Source organism: Oreochromis niloticus, linkage group LG16, assembly GCF_001858045.2.
Source record: "Oreochromis niloticus isolate F11D_XX linkage group LG16, O_niloticus_UMD_NMBU, whole genome shotgun sequence".
NCBI classification, from domain to species: Eukaryota; Metazoa; Chordata; class Actinopteri; order Cichliformes; family Cichlidae; genus Oreochromis; species Oreochromis niloticus.
The window spans coordinates 11,389,624-11,411,653 of NC_031987.2; the positions used below are offsets into that span (position 1 = coordinate 11,389,624).

The 22,030-nt window shown below is 39.7% G+C and overlaps 1 protein-coding gene across 5 annotated transcripts in view; it reads right to left on the bottom strand.

Annotated features, from left to right (window-relative positions):
* Window positions 1–612: 612 nt before the first annotated feature.
* lims2 (LIM and senescent cell antigen-like domains 2) overlaps window positions 613–22,030 on the bottom strand; it is a 34,020-nt gene continuing 12,602 nt past the window's right edge. For 3 of the 5 annotated variants that reach the window (XM_005451977.4, XM_005451978.4, XM_005451976.4), the window contains exons 2-11: window positions 11,156–11,315; window positions 8,933–8,999; window positions 8,657–8,777; window positions 7,795–7,944; window positions 7,367–7,517; window positions 6,032–6,124; window positions 4,493–4,541; window positions 4,176–4,251; window positions 3,635–3,822; window positions 613–2,258 (exon numbers count right to left, since the gene is read on the bottom strand). In XM_005451977.4, the coding sequence (XP_005452034.1) occupies window positions 3,681–3,822; window positions 4,176–4,251; window positions 4,493–4,541; window positions 6,032–6,124; window positions 7,367–7,517; window positions 7,795–7,944; window positions 8,657–8,777; window positions 8,933–8,999; window positions 11,156–11,315 (1,009 nt within the window). In that variant the 3' untranslated portion in view covers window positions 613–2,258; window positions 3,635–3,680. Of the gene's footprint in view, window positions 2,259–3,634; window positions 3,823–4,175; window positions 4,252–4,492; window positions 4,542–6,031; window positions 6,125–7,366; window positions 7,518–7,794; window positions 7,945–8,656; window positions 8,778–8,932; window positions 9,000–11,155; window positions 11,316–16,166; window positions 16,606–22,030 lie in introns of those variants that run through there. The other 2 variants (XM_005451974.4, XM_003445370.5) reach the window with 2 other exon arrangements.

Below are 22,030 nucleotides of genomic sequence, written 5' to 3' on the forward strand. Positions count from 1 at the left end.
TATTTTTTATCTTTAACTTTATTCCCAAAAGTTTTATATTCTGCATTGTATAAACTTACAGCATAATTCTAGTAATAAATATTTATTGTACAGGTTTATGTTTTGAACCGGTATTTTAATAGTCAAACATGTTGCAGTTGTATTTCTAATTGTTTTCTGTTAGCTGAATGTGAGTGAGAGTTAGCTAACATCTGGATATAGCCAACAATTTTGTCTTGAACTCTATTGATTTGTGCTCTTAATAACTTCTGAAGTTAGATGGATGCTGTTTCAGATTATGGTTGTCATATTGACTATCCTGCAGATGCTAATGGCTGTTTAGTGTTGCACACATGTGTATAATGTCCATTAGTAGTCCTCTGATGTTGGGATATTTTGAGTCACTTCATATGTGTGTGTATATGATAATGTGGAGCTGCTAATATACTTGATGAAGCTCAAAATCAAGCATGTTCCCATTTAACGTGGACCCGAATGCAACATATGTGAAATTTTGGAGTGTCATTAAACATTATGCAACACTTGTGAATCCTGAGCCTGCTGCTGGTTTCACGTTACACTTTGAGAATGGTAAGAAGCTGTAAACCAAATAAATCATTACACACACACCGGTAGCATTGACATATGTGTTTATTCCGATGAAGTGTCAGAATGACTTTAAATATAATAAGAAACAACTTCCCAAATTTCAAGTTAAGAACATGCACTTTGGTGTGCCAACATGAATAAATCTGCTCACAAACATTGCAATGATGATATCCAGTATCAGAGCAGTATCTGTTTGCACAGAGTCATCTCAGTCCATCAGAGTAGTAAAGTATCAAATAAAACCATGCACTGAACTATTTGTGGCTCGAGGTGCCGAAGTTCTGCCTCACAACAATCAGCCCAGCGGATAGTTTTACTTCTGTATGACATAGAGAAAGTTGTGCCATCTGCACGGAAATGCACAGCAGTAACATACACTTCATAATGATAAAATAGTGGAATGTGTTTATCTATAGAGCTTGTATTTTAAGCTAAGCTTTGTGATAAAATGGAGGTCATGTGAAGCATTCTGCAAGAATGAGACCAGTTTGGCTTTCTTTCCTAAGTGGGTCTGAGCCCCGAGGAAGTCGGTACACCTCCCTAAGAGGATCACTTTCCCTGGATTACAAACAACAGAGGAAACGTTCAAATGTTCAACATCAATCCCATATCCGGTCTCTGTACATGCCACAAGCCGTCATGTTGTAACACACACTGAGTTTGCAGTAACCATTCAATAAATCCTGTGGCTCAGATGCTTGTTATGATCAATATTTGTTGACAGCACATCGGGACGGGGGAGGGATTGTTTTATAGAACACTGACAGGTAACAGTTATTCACTCACATGTATTTAATAAATCTAAATTTCGCCCTCGGCACTTTGGCTGTATTAGATTAATTCAGATTGTAAACGCAAAAAAATGCTGAATAAATACCAATTTGCACAGAGATCATGCCACACAAAGATGCATAGCACATACAGTAACAAGGCAATCCAACACTGCAGGTGATGGTCGAGTCCGTTGTGTAATATTAAAATGTAGGTCCAAAAAACAAACAAAAAAAAGGCAGATAAAATACTTATTATGCATAATATTAATGGAAATAAACACTACTAATACATAAAATGATACAAGTTGGAAATATTTGAGGTTATTTACACATTTGGGACATTTTCTTTCTTTGGGCTTACTTGATTGTTATAGAAATGAAGCAGTAATATTTTTCAATAAAGGTTTTTTGGCATCACAAGACAAGGTGGCGGCAAAGCTTTTAAGTCATCATATTACCTCTGGCTTTCTATGTACTCTTAAAACTCATATGTCACTTTTTTAAATACAGGAAATTAGCAGGCATGTGTAAAACACACAGTGGAGCAATTTTGCAAAAATGGTACAAGGCACAAAGTTAAAGCTGTCTGACCGAAAATGTGACTGCGGAGCTGCCGGCTGCAGGCACATGAAATTGAAAGTGCAATGCTTTCTAGCTATAACCAACCTAAATGCAACATAGCAGTTGCAAAACACACAAATTCTTTATTTTAATTCTGGGCTTGTACATGGCCACCTCATGGTCTCATCTATCTTTCCCTCTCCAGCTGCTCCACTGTGTTTTTACTTCCTTGCAACAGTTTCAGACAGCTTTTTCAGTCTCTTCTTCAGCTCCAGAGGGAACTTCTCATAGCACTTCTTACACACCGGCTTCATGTCAAACTCCACAAACTTGTTCCTGTGGAAGAAAGAGAAACAGTTGTATTTCAGAAGACTGGCCAGTGATCAGTAGAGGATATTGTTTCCAGGTGAGAGGATTTTGTAACATATCATGATATGTGTAGCATCACTGTAATGATCTCATTCCTTCAGAAGCCCTTCTGACAAGTCTCAGACCTACTGAGACTCGAGATTACTTTTGAAATCTAATTTTTTGAATACATTTTTAATTCCATCATAAAAACTCTGATTCCTGCGAACATTGGACGTAGCAACGTCTGAATTTCGAATGTTATTTTTCAGACCTTTATTTCAAAACCCCAAATCCTGGACAAAGATGCACACCTTCCCATGCGTGTTTCTGGTAGGGTGCTGCAATTAATCATATTTTTATCTTTAAAGACAATACACAAGAAGAAGACAGCTGTCTTAACTTAAGACTTAAATTTGGATACTGATACCAGGGATTCTAAATATCACATTATCCTCTGCATTCAAAGTATCATGTCACATTTGACTTCTGACCTAATATTTACATTTCACATCTGCCTTTCTTTCAACTTGACCTCATCTTTTCTCACCCTTTATAACAAAAACTGACGCCCTACAAGGCTGAGACATGATCAAGATGAGAGAAACGCACATCCCTCTTTTAATAATTGCAGTCTCAACGTTAAATGAAGTGATTCTGATCATTGTTTTTCAAGCAGCCCTAATTTATGTCTGTTTTAGCACTGGGATTCATGAGCATTCATAATGCCTTTTGACGAATAACAATTCCCTGAATGAACAGAATCTTGCCTGTGTTTTCCTTGACAGAAATCACTGTGTGTGCTGACACAGAGTTACAAGAAAATATTTACAGAGATGTAGGAGGTCTTTGGGTGCCTTCTGATTGTGTTCACTTCTACTAACTTGGCCAGCTCCCTAACCAATTTCCTCCAGCTGCCCCTGAACAGCCTTCCCTCCCAAAGTAGATAATCGCTGTATGGAGCGGCGCACGTGTCATAACTGTTAGGACCTCGGAATTTCAACAGCTGATGCCAGAAAGCTGCCGGAAATGATTACGGCTTTGCGGCTTACACCAGACAGACTGGGAGACCCATGAAACAAAGCTTTCCCTTCAACTTGTGATTGATCTGATTTTCCTGTTTGCACAGCAGAGGTTACAAGAGTACCGGCTTAAATCCTTACTAGCATTTCCGGCTAGGAAAAGAACATTTTGCTGAAATGTTCCCGGTCTTACGTCACTCAGATACACTCAGTCATCTACAATTCTCTGCTTGTATTTTTGTTTCATGCCTTGAAAGCCAACTGAACTCAGTGTATCAGTGATCTAAGGGCATGGAAAGTAGGAAAAAACTGAAACAGATAGCAAGGAAGACGAAAACTGACCAAAGGAAAGATCAGCTGAAGTAAGGAGAGAGGAGAAAGAGAGGGATCACAGACACATGGGTATCAATTTCTTCTTCTTCTCTTTTGAGTCACGTTCTCGCTTGGCCAGCCGACGTTTCATGTCATCAGGGAGGCGCTCATAGCAGTGTTTGCACACCGGCTTCAGATCCACCTCCACAAACTTATCCCTGATAGAGCAGGGAGGAAGCAGAGATGGAAATGTGAAAGAGGAGGAAGACATGAGGAGGGGCAGAGAGAGAAGATGAAGGGAAAGGAATGAAGGAGAGGGAAGGGGAAAAGTGGGACAAGACAGGAGGACGATGAAAGGAAGGCGAGGTGAAGAAACAAGCCATCAGAGACATAGCAACAGAGAAAGGTAAGAAAAAACAGTTTGGTAGCAGCAGCAAACAGTCTCAGATGGAGGATAGTGAAAAGAAACGTGATAGACTAAACAGAGAAACTGTCAGACATATCACATGTGAAAGTCTACAGAGAATCTTCAAATATTCATAATTCAGTTTGAATTGTCTGCAAAACTTACTTCAGGGTGAGCTTGGTGTTGCAAGTAGAGCAGGCAAAACAGTTGACACACCACGCCTTGTTAAGAGCAGACACCACTGGGAAAAAAAAGCAGAAGGAGCAGCCACATGAGGCAGATTGTAGACTTATAGTTTAAATTAAACTAATGTTGGTGTGAAGTTCAGGCTACAAATAATTCTCAAGGCAAAACATGAGAAGAAAATCAAGTTAAATTCAATATAATAAGGAAGCAGTAAAAGTAAAAAAACAAAAAAACAAAAAACAATGCTGATGTAAACAGCCATTATACATTATATTTATTAAAATTAACTTCCTCACCATCGCCTTCAATAACACGATTGCAGTGGTAGCAAACATCCCCAAACAGCTGCATGTGACGAGGAGAGAGAAACAAAAGGTTAACAATGCACTGATACATCTTATCGGTTTTTATTGAGGCTCACATGACACACAGTACTGTGCTCAGAAGGCACAGAAACAAGCGCAGGCTACAAGGCATTTGGGGTGAAAAAGAAAAAAGATCCACTACAGCTTTCTAACACTAGGTGGAGTTGTTACATTGACAATCATCTTTGAGAGCCACTGAAGTGAACACTAATGTAACCTGTCTCATATACACGTATGAGAAAGACGAGCTTTAAGGCTCCTTTACGATGAAAAAAATGATCTCCTGATTAATTTTTGGAAAGCCTGCTTTCCTGATTGCTCCCCACCAAATCAGTGCCTATAATAGCAAACTCCTTACGATCATGGGAGTCTGCGCCAAGCTCAATAGTAGAAAAAACATCAGAAATTGAGAATCTGGACCCGTTTGAAACCTGAGCTTTTTGCTCGGCTCACTTCTACATGTGTTTATCTCATTATTGAGATTTTAGTCCTGTTTAATATAAGCACCCAACTCATATAAAAGAAAATTAAAGTCCACCAAAAAATGTAATCATTTTGATATAATATTATAGATCTATGATCATGATCATGCTAATTGCTTTGGGACAAGAGAAATATCTCTTTCAGTGTAACACATATCTACCTGTGCAAGTGGTTTTTTATATAGACTCACTGGACAAAAAACTAATATGTGTATATCTGGAACAGATCCATAATGCTTACATACACTTATGGTCACTTTATTAGGTACACCTTTGTTAGTACCTGGTTGGACCTCCTTTTGGAATCTTAACTGCCTTAATTCTTCATGGCACCAATTCAACACAGTGCTGTAATAATTCCTCAAAGATTTTGGTGCATATCGACATGATGGTATTACACAAATGCTGCAGATTTGTCAGCTGCACATCTATGATCTTCCACCATGTTCCAAAGGTGCTCTATTGGATTAAGATCTGGTGACTGAAGGCTATTTGAGCACAGTGAACTCGTCATGTTGAAGAAACCAGTTTGAGATGATCTAAACTTTGCGACATGGTCTGTTATCCTATTGGAAGCTGCCATCAGAAGATGGGTACACTGTGGTCACAAAGTGATGGGCATGGTCAGGAACAATACTGAAGTAGGTGTTTTAATGATGCTCAAATGACACCAGGAGCCTGAGCTGTTGGTACAGGCCAAGATGGGGCGATGCTTTCATGTCAGCTACACCAATTTGTTGATCAGGTGTACCCAATAAAGTGTCCAGTAAGCATATGTATATATGTATATATATATATATATATATATATATATATATATTTATACATTCACTGCTAATGTCAACTCTCTTACTGACACTGATAGAGTCACACATACCATAAACTAAGACAGAGAAATGGGAGTTTCACAACAGGCTAAACATACTAGCATGTTTCAATTTCTATTTTGGTGTTCCACATCAATATTTCGAGTACCAGTGTGTGTTACCTGGTTGTAGTGCGTTTCGCAGTAGGCCAGGCCCTTGCGTTCGTAGTGACGGTGTCCCAGGAAAGGTTTCTCACACTTAGCACACACAAAATGCTGCAAGCAAACCCAAGCCAGGCACACATGGTTAGCACAGCCATCAGTCAGTACAGTACCACACTCAGACTGTGTTAAAGGTAGCAGCACAGTCCGGCTTAGATATTATCAGAACATAAATAGATCAGTCGTTTCAAATGTTTTGTTACTGCGTCCATACAGAGAGTTGAGAAGTCAGAATAGTGACCTCTAGAGGATATTGGGAAAATACAACATTTTTATGACGGTAATGAATAAAAATCATATCTCAGCCACGAGATATAACATATTTTTGATTAATACATGTGAGGGCATGGATTTTTTAAATAGCTGATTTTGGTGGATAGTTTTACGATCCACTTTTTAAATGCTAACGTTCATTTACAAAATAAATACTATATATATATGTAGCCAGCATCTTTTTCTGGTAGCACATATAAACTCTCAGACAGAGCTCTAGATGTCACAGGACAATAAAGCTCTCTAGATACCCTTAAATGTCAAGTCAGGAAAAGCACCTCGTTTGAAATTAAGGTGGAAGTATGATTAGGCCCCAAGAAAAAAGTTTGGCAAGAAATCCACTTTTTAGTTGAAAGACTAATTAGAAAACTTGTATACTTGTGTAACCCCTTGTATGGAGGCCGGGTGACTGTAGACAGGCAGGGAGGCGGGGCGGTAACCAACGTAAGGCCGGTGCTTAATCCCCTCACCATATCAAAGTGTCTCTCACAATAGGCACGACCGCCTCGCTCATAAAACGGGTGGCCCTGAAACGGGCGCTCGCACACAGTGCACACATGATGCTACACGTGGAGGAGGAAAGACAGGAAAATACGCAAGGAAATATGTAAAAATAGAGATGAAAATAGGAAAAATACATCGATACATATATGGAGGAATAAAGCCAATAAACGTAACTGTGGAGGTAAAAAATATGGATAAAAAGTATGGCACATTTTTAAGAACACTCACTAGGATAAAATATAGATAACAGAAAGCAATAATTTTCTTTTCTCTATGAAATCCAGCTGAGAATGTCTGTGTTTGTTCTATTTCTATAAATACAGAAAAGGAAAATAACCAAAGAATACATCATTTAGAGTTAAACTATATCTACATACAATGTGACAAATCATACTAAATAAATGAACACACTGAAATATTATCTCCTTCAAGGTGACTCTATTTTCAGTGAATAAACTGAGCCAAGTTAATGTAACTAAAGCTGTTTTCATATGCTTTTCGGTTCTTTTATTATCACACCTCCACATGCCACTGCTTGCCCATTGCATTAACCACACGGCCTTCAATGGGTCTCCTACAGGCTCCACAGATCGGGACGCCCATCTTGTCGTGGCAGGGTAGACAGTAGAGCTCCCCCTTCAGCTCCCTTGCATCAGCTGTCAGCTCCTTACTGAAAAGGTTAAAAAAAACACAATAAACAATCCCAGTACATTTTACTGTAATTGAAGAGATTTATTTAGCTGTCATTTACGTACACAACACAATAAAGCATATATGAATATGATAGGATAGCTTCACACAGCTGCAATAACACAGTCTGTCCAGCAGAGAGCAATAATACGCCTTTGCTCTATAACTTTGTGACTATCTGAAAATGCTCCTTGTTGAATAGTTGTTTCAAACATGTTTGACTGTGATTTTTTTTTTAATAGAAAGTCTCTGTTTACCCGCAGTTGTTGCAGTTGAAGTGATCAGGGTGGTAGGGGTCGTTCTTGAAGAGCAGAGGCTGCTCCTCAATAATGGCGTGGCACTTCTGACAGATGTACTTGCCGAGGCCCCGAGCTTTCTCTCTGTTGTGACATGGACGGCACAGATGCCTGGTGGGAGAGCAAGAGGGACAGAAATATAGAAAGACAGATGAATACTTGTTTAGATGCTTTATCACCTAATTATGAACATTCTGGATCTTTCAATATCTGGTTTTGTCTTTAGTGATTCAAGTGAATCAAACAGAGCCTACAAGTATCCTCCTTAAATCCTTCTCACAGGAGTAGATGTGTCCAAAAACATGTTTTTATACATTAACTGTGGCTAACACAGTGAAAATTAGGTTGGGACTTCCTCATATGTAGAACTTTTAACTACTTGAAATATTTTGGTTTACACAAAGGTGCTGCCTGTGCAGAGCTTGCAAGAAGCAGGACAAATGATGCTTGCTCATTGGTGTGAAAACCACCACACATTTATCTCGGTTGGACAATAGATTGACTTTTTATTACGAGGCTGGCAAAGTTAAAACTGTTTAATATGTTCCAGCTGTGCCAGATATTTTGGTTTTCACATTCAGCGCTGTCGGAAGGTGTTGGGAAAAATTCAGGGCTGTTTTACATCTATGAAAAAAGCTTTGGTGTAAGATTTCAGAGCTGAGCCAAGACAATATAAAAGACAGGGAGAGTAAGACAGGGTCTATATAAAGTACCTGATAAAAAGCATTACAGAAAAAAAACTGTAGCTTTCTATGCCTGTTAAAAAACATCATTTAAAAAGAATCGCAACCAAAACTGTGGTGAGTTGATGTAGATGACTAACCTTCCAGCATTCTTAACAAATCCAACATCTGCGAGCACAGCCTGGCAGATATCACAGCAGAAACAGTCTGGATGCCAACTGTTGTTCATTGCCTTGATCACACGGCCAATAATGAACTCACCTGGGAGAAAAAAAAATGTTTAAATAAGTGTGTTCATGAGCAAACAGTTACGCAGACATTAATTGTGTCAAGAGAAACAAAGTCCACATCCTCCCTTTGAAACAGACATAGCAGGTAAAAAAGATGGATGGATTTAATGAATTCCCTGCACTTACCACACTGGTGGCAGCAAGGTGCAAACAGCATCTGGAAGTCATGCTCACAGTACTTCCTGCCTTCAAACTGTCAACAGACCACATAAACAGATTAGAACAGTCATAACACTGATAAACAAAATCATTGTGAAAAAATTCAAATAGCTAAAATATACACAAACTTCTAATTATTATACTGTGTGGTTCACAACTAGCAGAACCATAGACTGTAAATAAAAGGTGGATGTCAGCTTGAGGTCTTTAACCAGAAATACCTGGAACCTGCATTCTTTCTAGTGGCCAGCAGGGGGCGATTCTGGTTTAAAAAAGCAAATCGGACTGTATTGGGATGCCATAGTGGATGCAATACAACCACTGGTTGCTAGGGAAACCGACTGGCAGTGGTTACTGGAGGTTGCTGGGTCTCACTGGGTGAAATTGGATTAAAATAAAGTGTTGCACTAAAAACATCCTACTGACTGCTTTGGGTACTAGCAGATTGCCGCGGCTACCATTGGTACTTTATTGTTATCTGGAAATACCTGCTAACTACTAGCCGAGCAGTAGTACAACGAGTCGGTGATTTTTGAATTTTTGTATTTCTGGTTTGCGTTGCCCTTTCCACAGTTTCACTACAGCTTGGAGAGTAGCTGTTAAATGTTTCTAGAAAAGTCCATCACTTCTATTTAAACAGCAACTGAAGCAGTACGCAATACCTCAAAGCAATCAGTTTGGAGGTTTTTGCCAAATGGTTGGGAAATGCGAAATTTCCCTTAGTGACTTCCAGGTGGCTTCCAGGGGTTCACTAACCGGTCTGTAAGTTTTAGACATTATTTTCACAGCAACTGCCATAAACCTCAAGCAACCACTTGAACCACATGCATCACTAGTTTCAAGTCTTCAGCACATCATGATGTTTATTTGGTTATTTAAGGTGCCAGTTAGAGTGAAATTTAACGAAAAAGTACATATTTTCATTGACAAGTTGCTACCTTATGAGTGCACAGTGTCATTCTTTCTCAGCTGGATCCATCCTTCAAAAAAACCAAGATGGAGACAACTGAAATGCATAAATTGACTTCACGCACCACTGGGTAATCTCTTGTCCCACTGTCTGGGTGTAACAGGAGTGTCATGACCGAGCTTTCTAAAGGTTAATCTCGATGAGTGACTGCCACAGTTTATGTTTTATTATATCGTGAATCTGACTGGAAACACTTATAATTACTATAATCCAGTAACAGGCGTGTCAGAAAAATGGACCGTCTAATGATGACAAATGATAATTCCTTTGAACGATTAAAGGATATGCAGGAAAAGAAAGTGGGTGTGGGGTGGGGGTCAAGTAACAGAAGGGGTGTTTCAATCAGTCCGGCAGGTGGAATTAAACCCACACTGTTGTAACCCAGTTTTAGAATATAAAAAGAATAAACAGGCTTTTGTACATATTTCTTTGTATACATTTTAATTTCATGTAATTGTTTTTAAACTTTATATATTAAGTCTTCCCTCTAAAGCAATAGTTTTATTATCATTCTTATCAAGAGGGTTTTCTTTTAAATCTACATTTTACAGTTAATATGTATCAACTGACACAGCAGTGATGAGCAAAAGCTGACAAAATGACAAGAAGTATAGTACAATCATCAAGGATGCACAAGTTGTGAGGTTGATACCGATGCTGATACTTCATTTTGCCATGTAAACAAAAAACAAAAACAAAACAAAAAACTCATTAAGCGTTCCTCATGTATTACCAGCCATCCCAGTATTTACTGTCACACAATGGGGCGGCTAATCTTTATCTGAGTATTTATAGGAGCATGTAGCATGAGGAATGACATCTAACATCCTTGGCTTTGATGTTTATTTACTGATCAGAGCTGACAGGTTCTCTGGAGCCGGTGAAACATCTGGCCCTGTGTCAAGTAAGCAAATGGTTTACTGGAAGAGAGCTTCTAATAATCCAATAATCCTTTAAGGTTGTGCTCACCCTTCTTTATTTACTTTAACTGGACAGTTCCCTCAAACTAAACATTGATCTAACTATATAAAGAAGGCCAATTTATTGTTAAGCTGCATTGTAAGCTTTGTTAGGCACATCTAAACCTATCAGAGTCATTTTTCAATGAAGCATATCTGCTATAAAAAGTTGACACAATTAGCAGGTGTTTATTATAATGCACAAACCTGTCAGGTACCATCATGCATATTTTATGGGATTAGTAAAGAAAAACATGTTACCTCATAGAAGAGCCCCTCTGGGAACTGCTGGAAACACTGGGCACACACGAAGCACTGTTCATGGTACAGTTCCCCGTTGCTGTTCACTATCTTCTCTACTGGGTCAAAGCCACTCTTGCAGCGCTCACACATGGCATTGGCCAGTGCATTGGCCATGTTGCTGAGGAGAAGATAAACAAACTTAAAATAAAGGACAGAAAGACATATTGTGCTACCATGTTTGTTGATCTATTCAAGGCATCTGATTCTCTTGAGCCAACCCTGCTCTTAGGCAGACTCAGTGATGTTGGTTTGGGTGACTGTGTTCAGGAACTAGCTTGCGGATATATCTCACTGTGTTTATATAGATGGATACAAGTCAAGTTTTCTGGACAGTCCCCCACGGTTCAATTTTAGGCCCCTGTTTTTTCTATTTTTTAACACAATTTAAAAGAATTGATTTACTGCTAAAATGCAGCTTTATGCAGATGACACCACACTTTACTCTGAGTCAGGGCATTGCCTTTTGTCTGTTGCAGGCATCATTGTGTGGTTTAAAGGTGGTTCATAATGCTAAGAAAACACATAACTGTGTATTCTATAATCCGGTTTATTGGCCTTCATTAATCCCAAAGCTGGGAACCAAGTCACTCCGTGCATTGCTTTGAAGGTGACTGCTGGTTGCTTGCCAACATTCCAGGCTCTAGTATCCAAGGTAAGCCCTCTATTGTATTAAGTACCAGGTCATATCTCAGTCAACAGTATTCTTTACTCTCATTCATGGTTGCTTCAGTTAGTCGCAAAGTTTATCTCAGCTCCTACCTACTTTGTGTTGCCAACCGTTACTTCACCTGTGGTTATCAAATATTCATTTCCATGGTCTCTGGTTGCCACTTCCCTGCAAATTGTTTTTGCCATACTGAGTAAGCTACTTTCTTATCTGCATCAACTCCTATGGTTTACAAAACAACTGCTATTAATGTATGAGTAGTCCTCTAGACGGCTTGTCTTTAGGGTACCCAGGGTTTTTTTCCCCTATTTAATTAAGTCCAAACTTATTTCTCTAACTTAATTATAAAAGTCCAAACTTATTTCTCTAACTTAATTATAAAAACTTGATTTTATTGTTTTCTACCATTGATTTTACATCTGTAAGGAATTTCTTTCTGTTAGATATTTCCCTAAAGAATAATAATAACGAGGGTCATGTCAGGACACACCTAACACCTAATGTAGTATCGTCCACCAACATGATAACAGCTGAAAGATATACTGAGTCAAAAGAGAAAGTAATGTGGGAAAGACCAGTCACACACACACACACACACACAAGGTTTGAGGTTTATTTTGGCTCAGCTGATTTGGGAAACCTACATGCTGCTTGTCTTTTGGGAGACAAACTAAAGTTACTGCTCATCCATCCAAGAAATGTGAGTCATGCACTAAAATGGATTCATACAGAAAACAAAACAGAACAAAAAACCCCAAAACAGAACAGATGTGGTCTAATGATTTTTCTTTTTAAAAAAGCTTGAAAACTTGAGACAGGCAGCTGCTATTGCTGTTTTGCTCGACAATCAGAATTGTTTGTTTTGAGAAACTTTGGGTTTCTCTGGTTTTGTATTTTTGATTATTCTTGGTGTCATGGTTCTGCATTCTGTTTGTTGACATTCTGACTTTTTGTTACGATCTTATGGTTACTGTCCAATTATCTTTGCATTTAGTTAATGGGAGGTTGCATATCCCCTTTGTGTATTCCCACTCTGTTCCTTTTCTCCATGTTTTGTCTTCTGTCTGTGTCAACCTCGGTTGTCTTAGTCTGGGTGTGTCAGTCTTTTCCTGTTTTATTTTGATGTCTGTTCCTCCCTGTATCTTGTGTCTAGTTTTACTTCCTCCTTAGACATTATGCTAGTTATCTCCAGCTGTGTTCCAACCTGTTTCTCATCCTCTCGTTATCCTTTGTTTGTATCTATTGCCTCGATTTTCCCCTGTTTTTTGTCACGTCTTCTCTCATTATATTCTCCCTTGCATTATCTTTGTTAAAGGGTTATTTTTATGCCTTCTTCTTTAGCTTGTGTTTTTTATACTTTGTTTTAGTTTAATAAAGGACTTTTTAGCTTAGTTTAATCCTCTTGTTTGCAAGTGCTGCATTCTGGGTGCAACTCTGCCAGCCACACAACCAGTCCTGACATTTTATTTTTACTGCTGTACTGCTAAAAACACAACTGTAATGCATCATCGGGGGTGGGCCCCAGGCTAATATTTCCTTATGTTGCAAAAACCGGTGCCAAAACAAGCAGCACATTATGAGGCACACCCAAAAACCTGCCACAGCTATTTGTGAAACTCTCCTCAAAAAAGAAAAAGAATTATTTACAATCTTTTCTTCTGTCAACCATCACATCTGCAAAATTTGTCACAACACACAGTTAAAACCCCCAAACTTTTAGTTCATTTAAATAAAAAGAAAATCTGACACATGAACAGCTGGCGCACAGCTGGATGTTTTGATTTTGATTTATAAAATGGAAAACAAGCCAATCTGATCTGGCAACGGGCAAACTACGCTCTCCCTCAAACTGAATGAATCTATTATGAAAAATGTGCAACACATCTGTCAAACACTCAGCTCAAATTTACAGCATCTAGTTTTGATAGATGTTGACAAGCTTTGGCTATGCTATCATCTAATAGTTGGCTGATTGGTCCTGTGTGCATCTGACCAGTCTGTATTTACTCCTAAAGGTACGATTTGTTAGACCGAGCACAGAGATCTGACCAAATGAATCCGGTATGGCAATCTCTACACAATTCTCCACAATCTGATCCTTTATATTGTCATAACTCTCTAAACCCACTTCTGTTACAAATTATACTCAGGCTGAACTTTGGACTACTTTCATCTCGAGCTCAAGCACAGAAAGCAATCAAATGCCAAAACTGCAACATTCAGTGTTAATTAATAAATAGCATATGCCCCCTGCTCAGAATAACAACACCTCCTAACACTTAAAACAAACTGGAGGTAAATGGGAATGTGCAGACATTTGCAGAGATAAAGGAACAATGACAAGGCAATAGCGGGACTGTCCCGGCTTCGCTGTTTTGTTTTAAAAGTCACAATACCACAGTGTATCTAAGCAACAGAAGTACGCACACAAGGCCGTTGAAGGATGTTTATGGAGTGATGCCATCTGTTCATTTAAACTCACACCAACTTGGGAATCATCAAGAATTCCATAAACTTCAAGACATTTTAACTCACTGTTTAGGGCTTTGCTCTAAACTGGTCATCATTCCAAATGTCTGCCAAATGGCTTTAAGAATGCGCGCTACATCAAACGGGTAGAGTGAGTGGAAGTTCTTTTAACATGAACACATTGAAACAAGATGTTTCCACTCCTCACATGCTTATCAGACGCATATTGTTTTATATGCCCTGTCTGGGCTGATATCAAACACACTGAGAGCCCTGCCCTGTCCACAGGCTTGGTGGGAGGAAGTGATACATCCCTTAGGCATTTCCACTCTGCTATCAGCTTCTAGCACTCTGTGCAAGCCAAAGACAAGCCGGAGATCCAGAGCTCAGACAAAATACGTTTTTTTCTTTAAACCTAGTGCAATCAATGATAATCCTGCTTTTTTTTAAGGCCGTGTAGGCTGAAAAAAAATTCTCAGCAGCTTCTGCATGAACTGCTCATATGGACAAGTCAAGAGAGAGCACTCTGCCTTCTCTGGTCTCCATTTATCTTCAGGTCTTCTGATTTGATTTTTCAATGTTTTCTTGTTCTTCTTATATCTTTAATATAAAAAAAACTGACTGTTCTGACCATGCAATGGTAAATTTCAGCTTTTTTAAATGATTTCAACACAGATTTACAAATAAGAATGATCTTATTACACTGGTGAATGCTCACAGTAAAAATGGCCAAAGTTTTAAATAATGAAGTCAGCACAAGTGCCAGTAATCCCCGTGAACCAACAGCTCGGTTTCCTGACTCGGCCCCTGTATGATGTCATTGAGAATGGATATTCCTAACATGGCCATTTTAGGCTGTGAGCACAGAAGCCCCACCCACCTGCTGTTCAAACCTTTTGTTTGCTAGGTGCAGCCAGTCAGGGAAAAGCTGGATTACAGGGAGGGGCAGGCTCAAAGATAGAGCTAAAATGAATGGATGAAATGACTGTCTTAGCACATGAAAAGAAATATTATATTGAAAAGGTCCACTTCAATGTTTTACACGACTAACGGCTCTTGCTTTCCTTAAAACAAAATTTTCTGTCTCTTCTGTCGCTATTTACTGCTTCCTGATGACAGGCCTCTAAGCGTCCTTTGGAGAAACCTGTGGGTGACCCTACATTCATGCTTTCCCACATGTGATGATGTACCCCGATCAGTCAGAAATAAAGTATGTATATTTAGCCTTCCTGTGTTTCAGGCACACATACTTCAAATGCCAGCCAGCATATTCTGCTTTGCATAACAACTCCCCCCCTTGGCACAAAAATAACTCTTCCTGTGTGCTCCCTCCTATAGCGCTCAGAGCAATCCCTGCACAAACATGGCACCTAAGGAAGCTTAAGCTGATAAAACCCAGTAAATAAATCAGAATTCTTCACATTCTGTAACACGGCCGTAAGCTCGGGGTTAACACACTAACGCTACGTCAGCGAATGAGCAGAGCAAAGTCTTTAACCCACAATTTCTCTGTCATAATCCCTTTTTGTGTGCACTGCTACCACTTCAATTGGCATGCTGGTTACAAAAAGCATATTCTTAAGCTGAGAATGAGATGATACCAGTCATCATACAGTCAGGCAAAGAAGACAACTCCAAGTCCTGTCGAGATTTATAAACTAAGGTGTGATATTTTGGCGGTGGAACAGCTGAAAGGGGAACGCATAAGACTAAAGGCACAATTTGCACATTCAACATCCTACACTGAGGTATATCTTTTCTCACTACACTCACAGAATTTCTGTGGTTAGAAGTCTCCAAGTCACAGTAAAATCTTACTTCCGATCTACTTACTAGCGAGCATAAAAATCACAAAACTCCTTGTAGACTTTCACATCACTTTTCCGCCTCTGTGATTTGGACACGGGGACCTCATCCTCTGCTCCATCTCCTCCACCGCCCTGAAGCCTCTGATGGTAGCCGTTCATCTCGCTGTGAGGACCATGGTGTACGGCTTCTCCATCCTCAGGTATCGATGGAGGCATTCCACGTCCGTTCATATCCATGCTTATCTGAGTTAACAGCAATAGTCTGTCTACCGCCGGCTCAAGGGAAGTGCTATTAAAAGTCCTTACACTCCAGTAAAAATGCTTTGGGATGCTTCAGTGTTCGTTTCCAGCAGCAGGAATGCAGTAGGCAGCGAGAGCCGTAATCCACATAGCAAGAAGGAGAGCAAAACACCAATCACACTACGCTGGGAGTAGTCTCTCTCTCTCTCCCTCTCTCTCTCATACACACACACACACACCCTCTCTCATGGACATACTCCCCCCCTTTCTCTCACTCCCCCATCAACTCTCAACACACACACTTTGCCAAACTCGCTGTCTATTCTTGGGCAGGTTGCTGAAATTGAAAGGCCCACCCTGACGCCTGTCCAGGCAGAGGTCACTGTGTCAGATCGCACTTACACACACACAGAGCATTATTTTAATTTTTGAAATCCCTTATATATAAACAGTCTTTGCCTGATATCTCCTCATGCTATCAATCTGTGTGTGTGTGTTTGTGTGTGTGTTAAACAGCTGGAGCTCTCAGCTTTCTGGGAGATCTAACAATGTGGCTCCAACTGAGGATTGCGCAAAGCGGGAATGTCAGACAGCGAAGCAAAGAGCCTAAAAGAGTCCAGTACAAGCCAGGAACAGAGAGAATAACAGTGTAACAGATTACTGTTTATTCCATCTCATGTAAGACATCACTGGATAAGCACAGTTGTGAAAGAAACCAAGCAGCAGTGTGCTCGGCAAGCCTGCAGGGGCCAGACTTGAATGCGTAATCAGCCTCCTGATACGAGGTAAGTAACTAACAGATGCAGGAAAAAACAGAAGTGGCTTTAATTGCACACAATTCCCTTTGTTATTATTATTATTATTATTTTTACACGCAAGCATCCCTGTTTCTTCCCTTTCCAGCTGTTGTGTTGTTGTGCAAAGCAGGAAATTCACACACAAGAAAAAAAGGTTTGGTATCATGTGAAAATCTTGCAAAACTCTGTGCAAAAGTTTTATCAATACAAGCTGCCTCCCTGAGTCAGAATCCCTCAACACTTTCATATTCACTGTTTCCAAAAGCACCTTTTATGAACTGCTTTTGGCTTTAAAAGACTCGGCAGGATTCAAACTTGGATTCAACTGGGAAAATAGTAATAATCTTCTCCAATATCAGTCTGAAACATCAGAAGCTGACCAGGGCTACAATTATAAATTTGTTAATCATCTTTCTATCCTATATTGGTCCAAGCCAAGGGCATTCCTTTAAAACCATAATTCTCTTTGATAGCTCTTTATGTGGCTACACTAAGCTGGCATCTCAAATTAATGACCACTTCCCAAACCATCAAAACAACACCAGGCCATATCCGGAAATACGCTCCAGTGAGGCAAACATGTTTGACTCTCCACACTGGAGAGCAGCCAGTGTGTTAATCCAGCAGGAGTAAGGGATGACTGATGATTGCTTAAACCTGTAAAGCGTCAGCACCATGATGTTCTAGTCCCACGTGTCACTGTGCGTCCAGCTGAAACATTTCGGAGTCCTTCAGTATAAGTCTTCTACATGACTCCATTCTACAAATAGACACCCAGTGGAGCCTCGACTCCAAACTAGGTACTGGCAGCTGCTGTTTTGTGTCTGTGTATGTGTGCGAGAGTTTGTATACATGATAGAGGCCAACTCTGTCTTCGGGGTAGAGGAAGGCTACATAACTTCACATTCAAAGTCTATTACTCACATTTTTTTTCTTGCTTGTTTTTAAAAGCATCATAGTCGTAGATTTTTTTCATACCTCTTCTCGCATAAGCTTGCAACTAGGTGACTGGTGCTCTTGCTAGGCCGCACCAGAGATACTAACTGGTGTAAAGACATTGTTCATATTTTATTAAAGTACGATAGTAGTTTTACAGTGACTGAAAGATGTTACGAAACCACTGGCCACTGGAGAAGATGCCTATCTGTGATAGGAAGATGCAAACCAGTGAGAAAGTAAGCAAAGTAAACTCAGGAGGTAGAGACTCAGGGGGTAATCGGAAGGTTGCCAGTACGCAGATGCCTTAAACCTGCATTCTTTCTTTCCAGGAATGGGCGACTCCCCTCGTTGCAAAAAACAACTGATTATATCAAAGTCTACAGGCTTTGATTTATAACCTGAGGCAATGAGTTTCTTGTGAGTTTATGGTCTCAGTTGCTATTTTTAAGCTTGCTGAATAATATGCGGCTTTTAATCTGTAAATAACTTTCTTGATTCGGGTAAAGAAAAGAGGGGTAAAGTAGGGTAAAGTACTGATAAGTGGCTCCTAGTCATATTTACCCCTCATGTGTCATGCCTGCTTTCCAAACATCAATATGGTGAAAAAGCTCAAGGCTTCACAACAGGACTATATTAACCAATGGATGACATCTTGGTAGGTATGTCTGAACAATCTGGTTGTCATCAAAAGACAAAGTCTGGATTCATACATGATGACATAATCAGCCAGACATATCACCGGGCACTATTTAAAGTCTCGAGAGCTTTTTCAGAAAAGAGCATTGTCTATCATAATGTCACGTGGTCTGTGCGGGGAATCTTAGCCACTTGGAATAAGTATTGAGTGACCGGGGCACAATGGACACAGGGTGGGTGCTGAACAGGAAGCTTTCCTCCTGATTACAGTCACAGCACAGTGTTCCACCCTAAAAAATGAAAGACTTGAATAAACAATTATTCAAGTTCTCTGGTGCCCACACTGACCATAGTTGTTTTTGCAAGTTGGGTATTTTCTAACCATAGTGTCAATTTGAAAATATTGAATGTGCCAATACTGAAACCAGAAAATTCAATTGTTATAACTTTTCTTCTCTAGATATTATTTAAAGGCCAAACAAGTGACTTCACCCTAGAGCAGAGTTTGTCATTACTCAAAATGACTATGTTTAGACATGTGAGGAGATGAAACCGCTCAAACTGTGCCTCTCGTTTGTATTGATCATTGTAGACACAACTAAACTAGAATATGTGAAAAAAACCCTTCACACAGGACTTTCTGTCTTAGGCTCCTGAAGCATCCAAGACACAAAACTGACAGAGTTTTGTTGCTCTTTACAGTCAGATTGGACAGTTAGTGTATAGTCTGATCCCAGCACTCAGCCAAAGAGCTTCTCAATGCTGGTGAAAGAGAAGAGAGAGAGAATGTGAGTGTTGATATGAACGTCAACCTGAGCTTAAAATTGGCTACAGCAACTGTCAGCAGTTGGCTAAATGTCTCTGGTGTGTTCCTTTAGCAGGACAGGATTTTTAGGCTTCATTCACTCCTTGTTAAATCTGATGTAATAGTGTCAAGCACTACTGAGGGTTAAAAAAAGATACTCTAATACGGGGATCAGTGTAGCCTGTCTTCCAGCTGTTATAATCAGGGAAATAATCAAGGCATCCACGAAAGACAATTGCTGTTTTAATTTCAGAATTGAACACAGATTTTAAAAATTTATTTAAAAAGTAAAGGCAAGATGGAAAAAACAACCTTTAACCATGTTATGAGTATTGATTTTGCTAATTTTGCCCACCAGAGGGCTCTCCGCAACTTCCCCTCATGGCAACAGAATGGATGAGCAGAGCAGAGTCAGAGTTATCTGCGTAAACGGGTAATCTGAGACTTTTTTCCTGACACATTTCCAGTTGGCAACATGTGTTTGGAACAAACACAAAAACCAACTGATCCAAGAAGAGTTGAGGCGAGACGAGTTTAAACACATAAATAAATAACCAAATAAAACAAATGCTAAGGCAATGTGTTTGTGTATCTGAAAGAAAAAAATATTTTCATAGATATGTTATTGGTTCGTCATATTCGATTTTTAACTGAACAAATATCTGTGTCAGCATCGGTTGCATAACATAAAGTAAATAATACAACCTGTCAAGAAATTAAATAATCTAGTTTTAAGCTATCATTAGCAACAGTTTTCACTTAAATTAAGGGTCAGTGAGTGTGGTACAGTGTCAGCATCATCATGCCAGGGCGAAAGCTCTGAAAAAGTAGTTTTGCAGTGTTGTGAATTATGTAATCTGTATTTTGTTTTGTGGTTTGAATTGTTTGCCACAAAAAAATCATGTATCTTATCTTAATCCTCAACCAAAACCAGAACATGGGACACTCGGGATCGTGTGTCCAGCATTAGCTTGAAAGAGTGCTATAAATGACCAGTGCTAATAAAAGTCTGGAGAGGGGGAATCACTGGAGGGTTCACAGGTCAGGTTCCAATCAAATGACCTGGGCTTGTCTCCAACCGTGGAGAATATTTAGACATTAGACAGAAAAAGAATAAGAGATTTTTTCTTTATGATTTCTGTGTACAATATTTGAGACCTTTTCTTTTTATAAAATGTAAAAAAACTCATGAATTATTAACAAATAAGACAAGAAACATCAGTAGTCTTGGAGTGTAAAATTATATAAAACAAAGTAAACAAATTATTTATTTTAGAAGTTTTTTCTTTTTTCTTTTTTTTTTCCAAACGAACGTTAGATGTGCTGAACCAACATTTGATCCCTTTATAGACTCTATCACTGTCCGAGCCCTTGGCACTCATGATAAGCATCCATTGATCACAAAGGAGCTGATGTTTAGATGTGCACTTTTTTGACTAGCTTATCCTAAAAACACAAATACAGGTCCTCTATTTTTCAAATGAGCAAATAAACACGGCAGAGCTTCAGCAGAGTTCGGGAGCATACACCGATCAGGCATAACATTATGAAGATCTGCCTAATATTGTGTTGGTCCCCCTTTTGCTGCCAAAAGAGCTCTGACCTGTCGAGGCATGGACTTCACTAGACCCCTGAAGGTGTGCCATGGTATCTAGCACCAAGATTTTAACAGCACTGATCAGTGACGTAGGACCTTCATGGATCAGACTTGTTTGACCCACACAGTCAACAAATACTTGATTGGATTGAGATCTGGAGAATTTGGAGGCTAAGTCAACAACCTCAAACTCATTGTTGTGCTCCTCAAACCATTCCTGAAACATTTCTGCTTTGTAGTAGGGCGTGTCATCCTGTTGAAAGAGGCTATAGCTATCAAGGAGTACTCCAATGGGTCAGATCCACTATTGGATTTGAAGCGTTGCTTAAGTTTGTGGTATGTGTCAAACTAACATCCAGATAGATGGCAGGACCCAAGTTTTCTCAGCAGAACATTGTCCACACTGCCTTCTTCCTACAGGGCATCCTGGTGCCAGATGTTCACCCGGTATGCCATGCACATGCACCAGGCCATCCATGTGATGTAAAAGAAACCAGGCCTCCTTCTTCCACTGCTCCGTATCCGAATTCTGGTGCTCATTGTTGGCACTTTCAACATTGTTGGCACTTTCAACAAAGGACAAGGGTCGGCACGACTCTCATTTTTTAATTATTTTTAATTATTTCTATTTTATTTGGTTTTTAATCTTAAGATGGAACCTAACCAGATTTTGTTGTTCATATATATATAACACCCATCTCGCCCCTGCGGGCGGTTTATCCTTCAAGCTCGGGTCCTCTACCAGAGGCCTGGGAGCTTGAGGGTCCTGCACAGTATCTTAGCTGTTCCCAGGACTGCGCTCTTCTGGACAGAGATCTCCGATGTTGTTCCCGGGATCTGCTGGAGCCACTCGCCTAGCTTGGGAGTCACCGCAC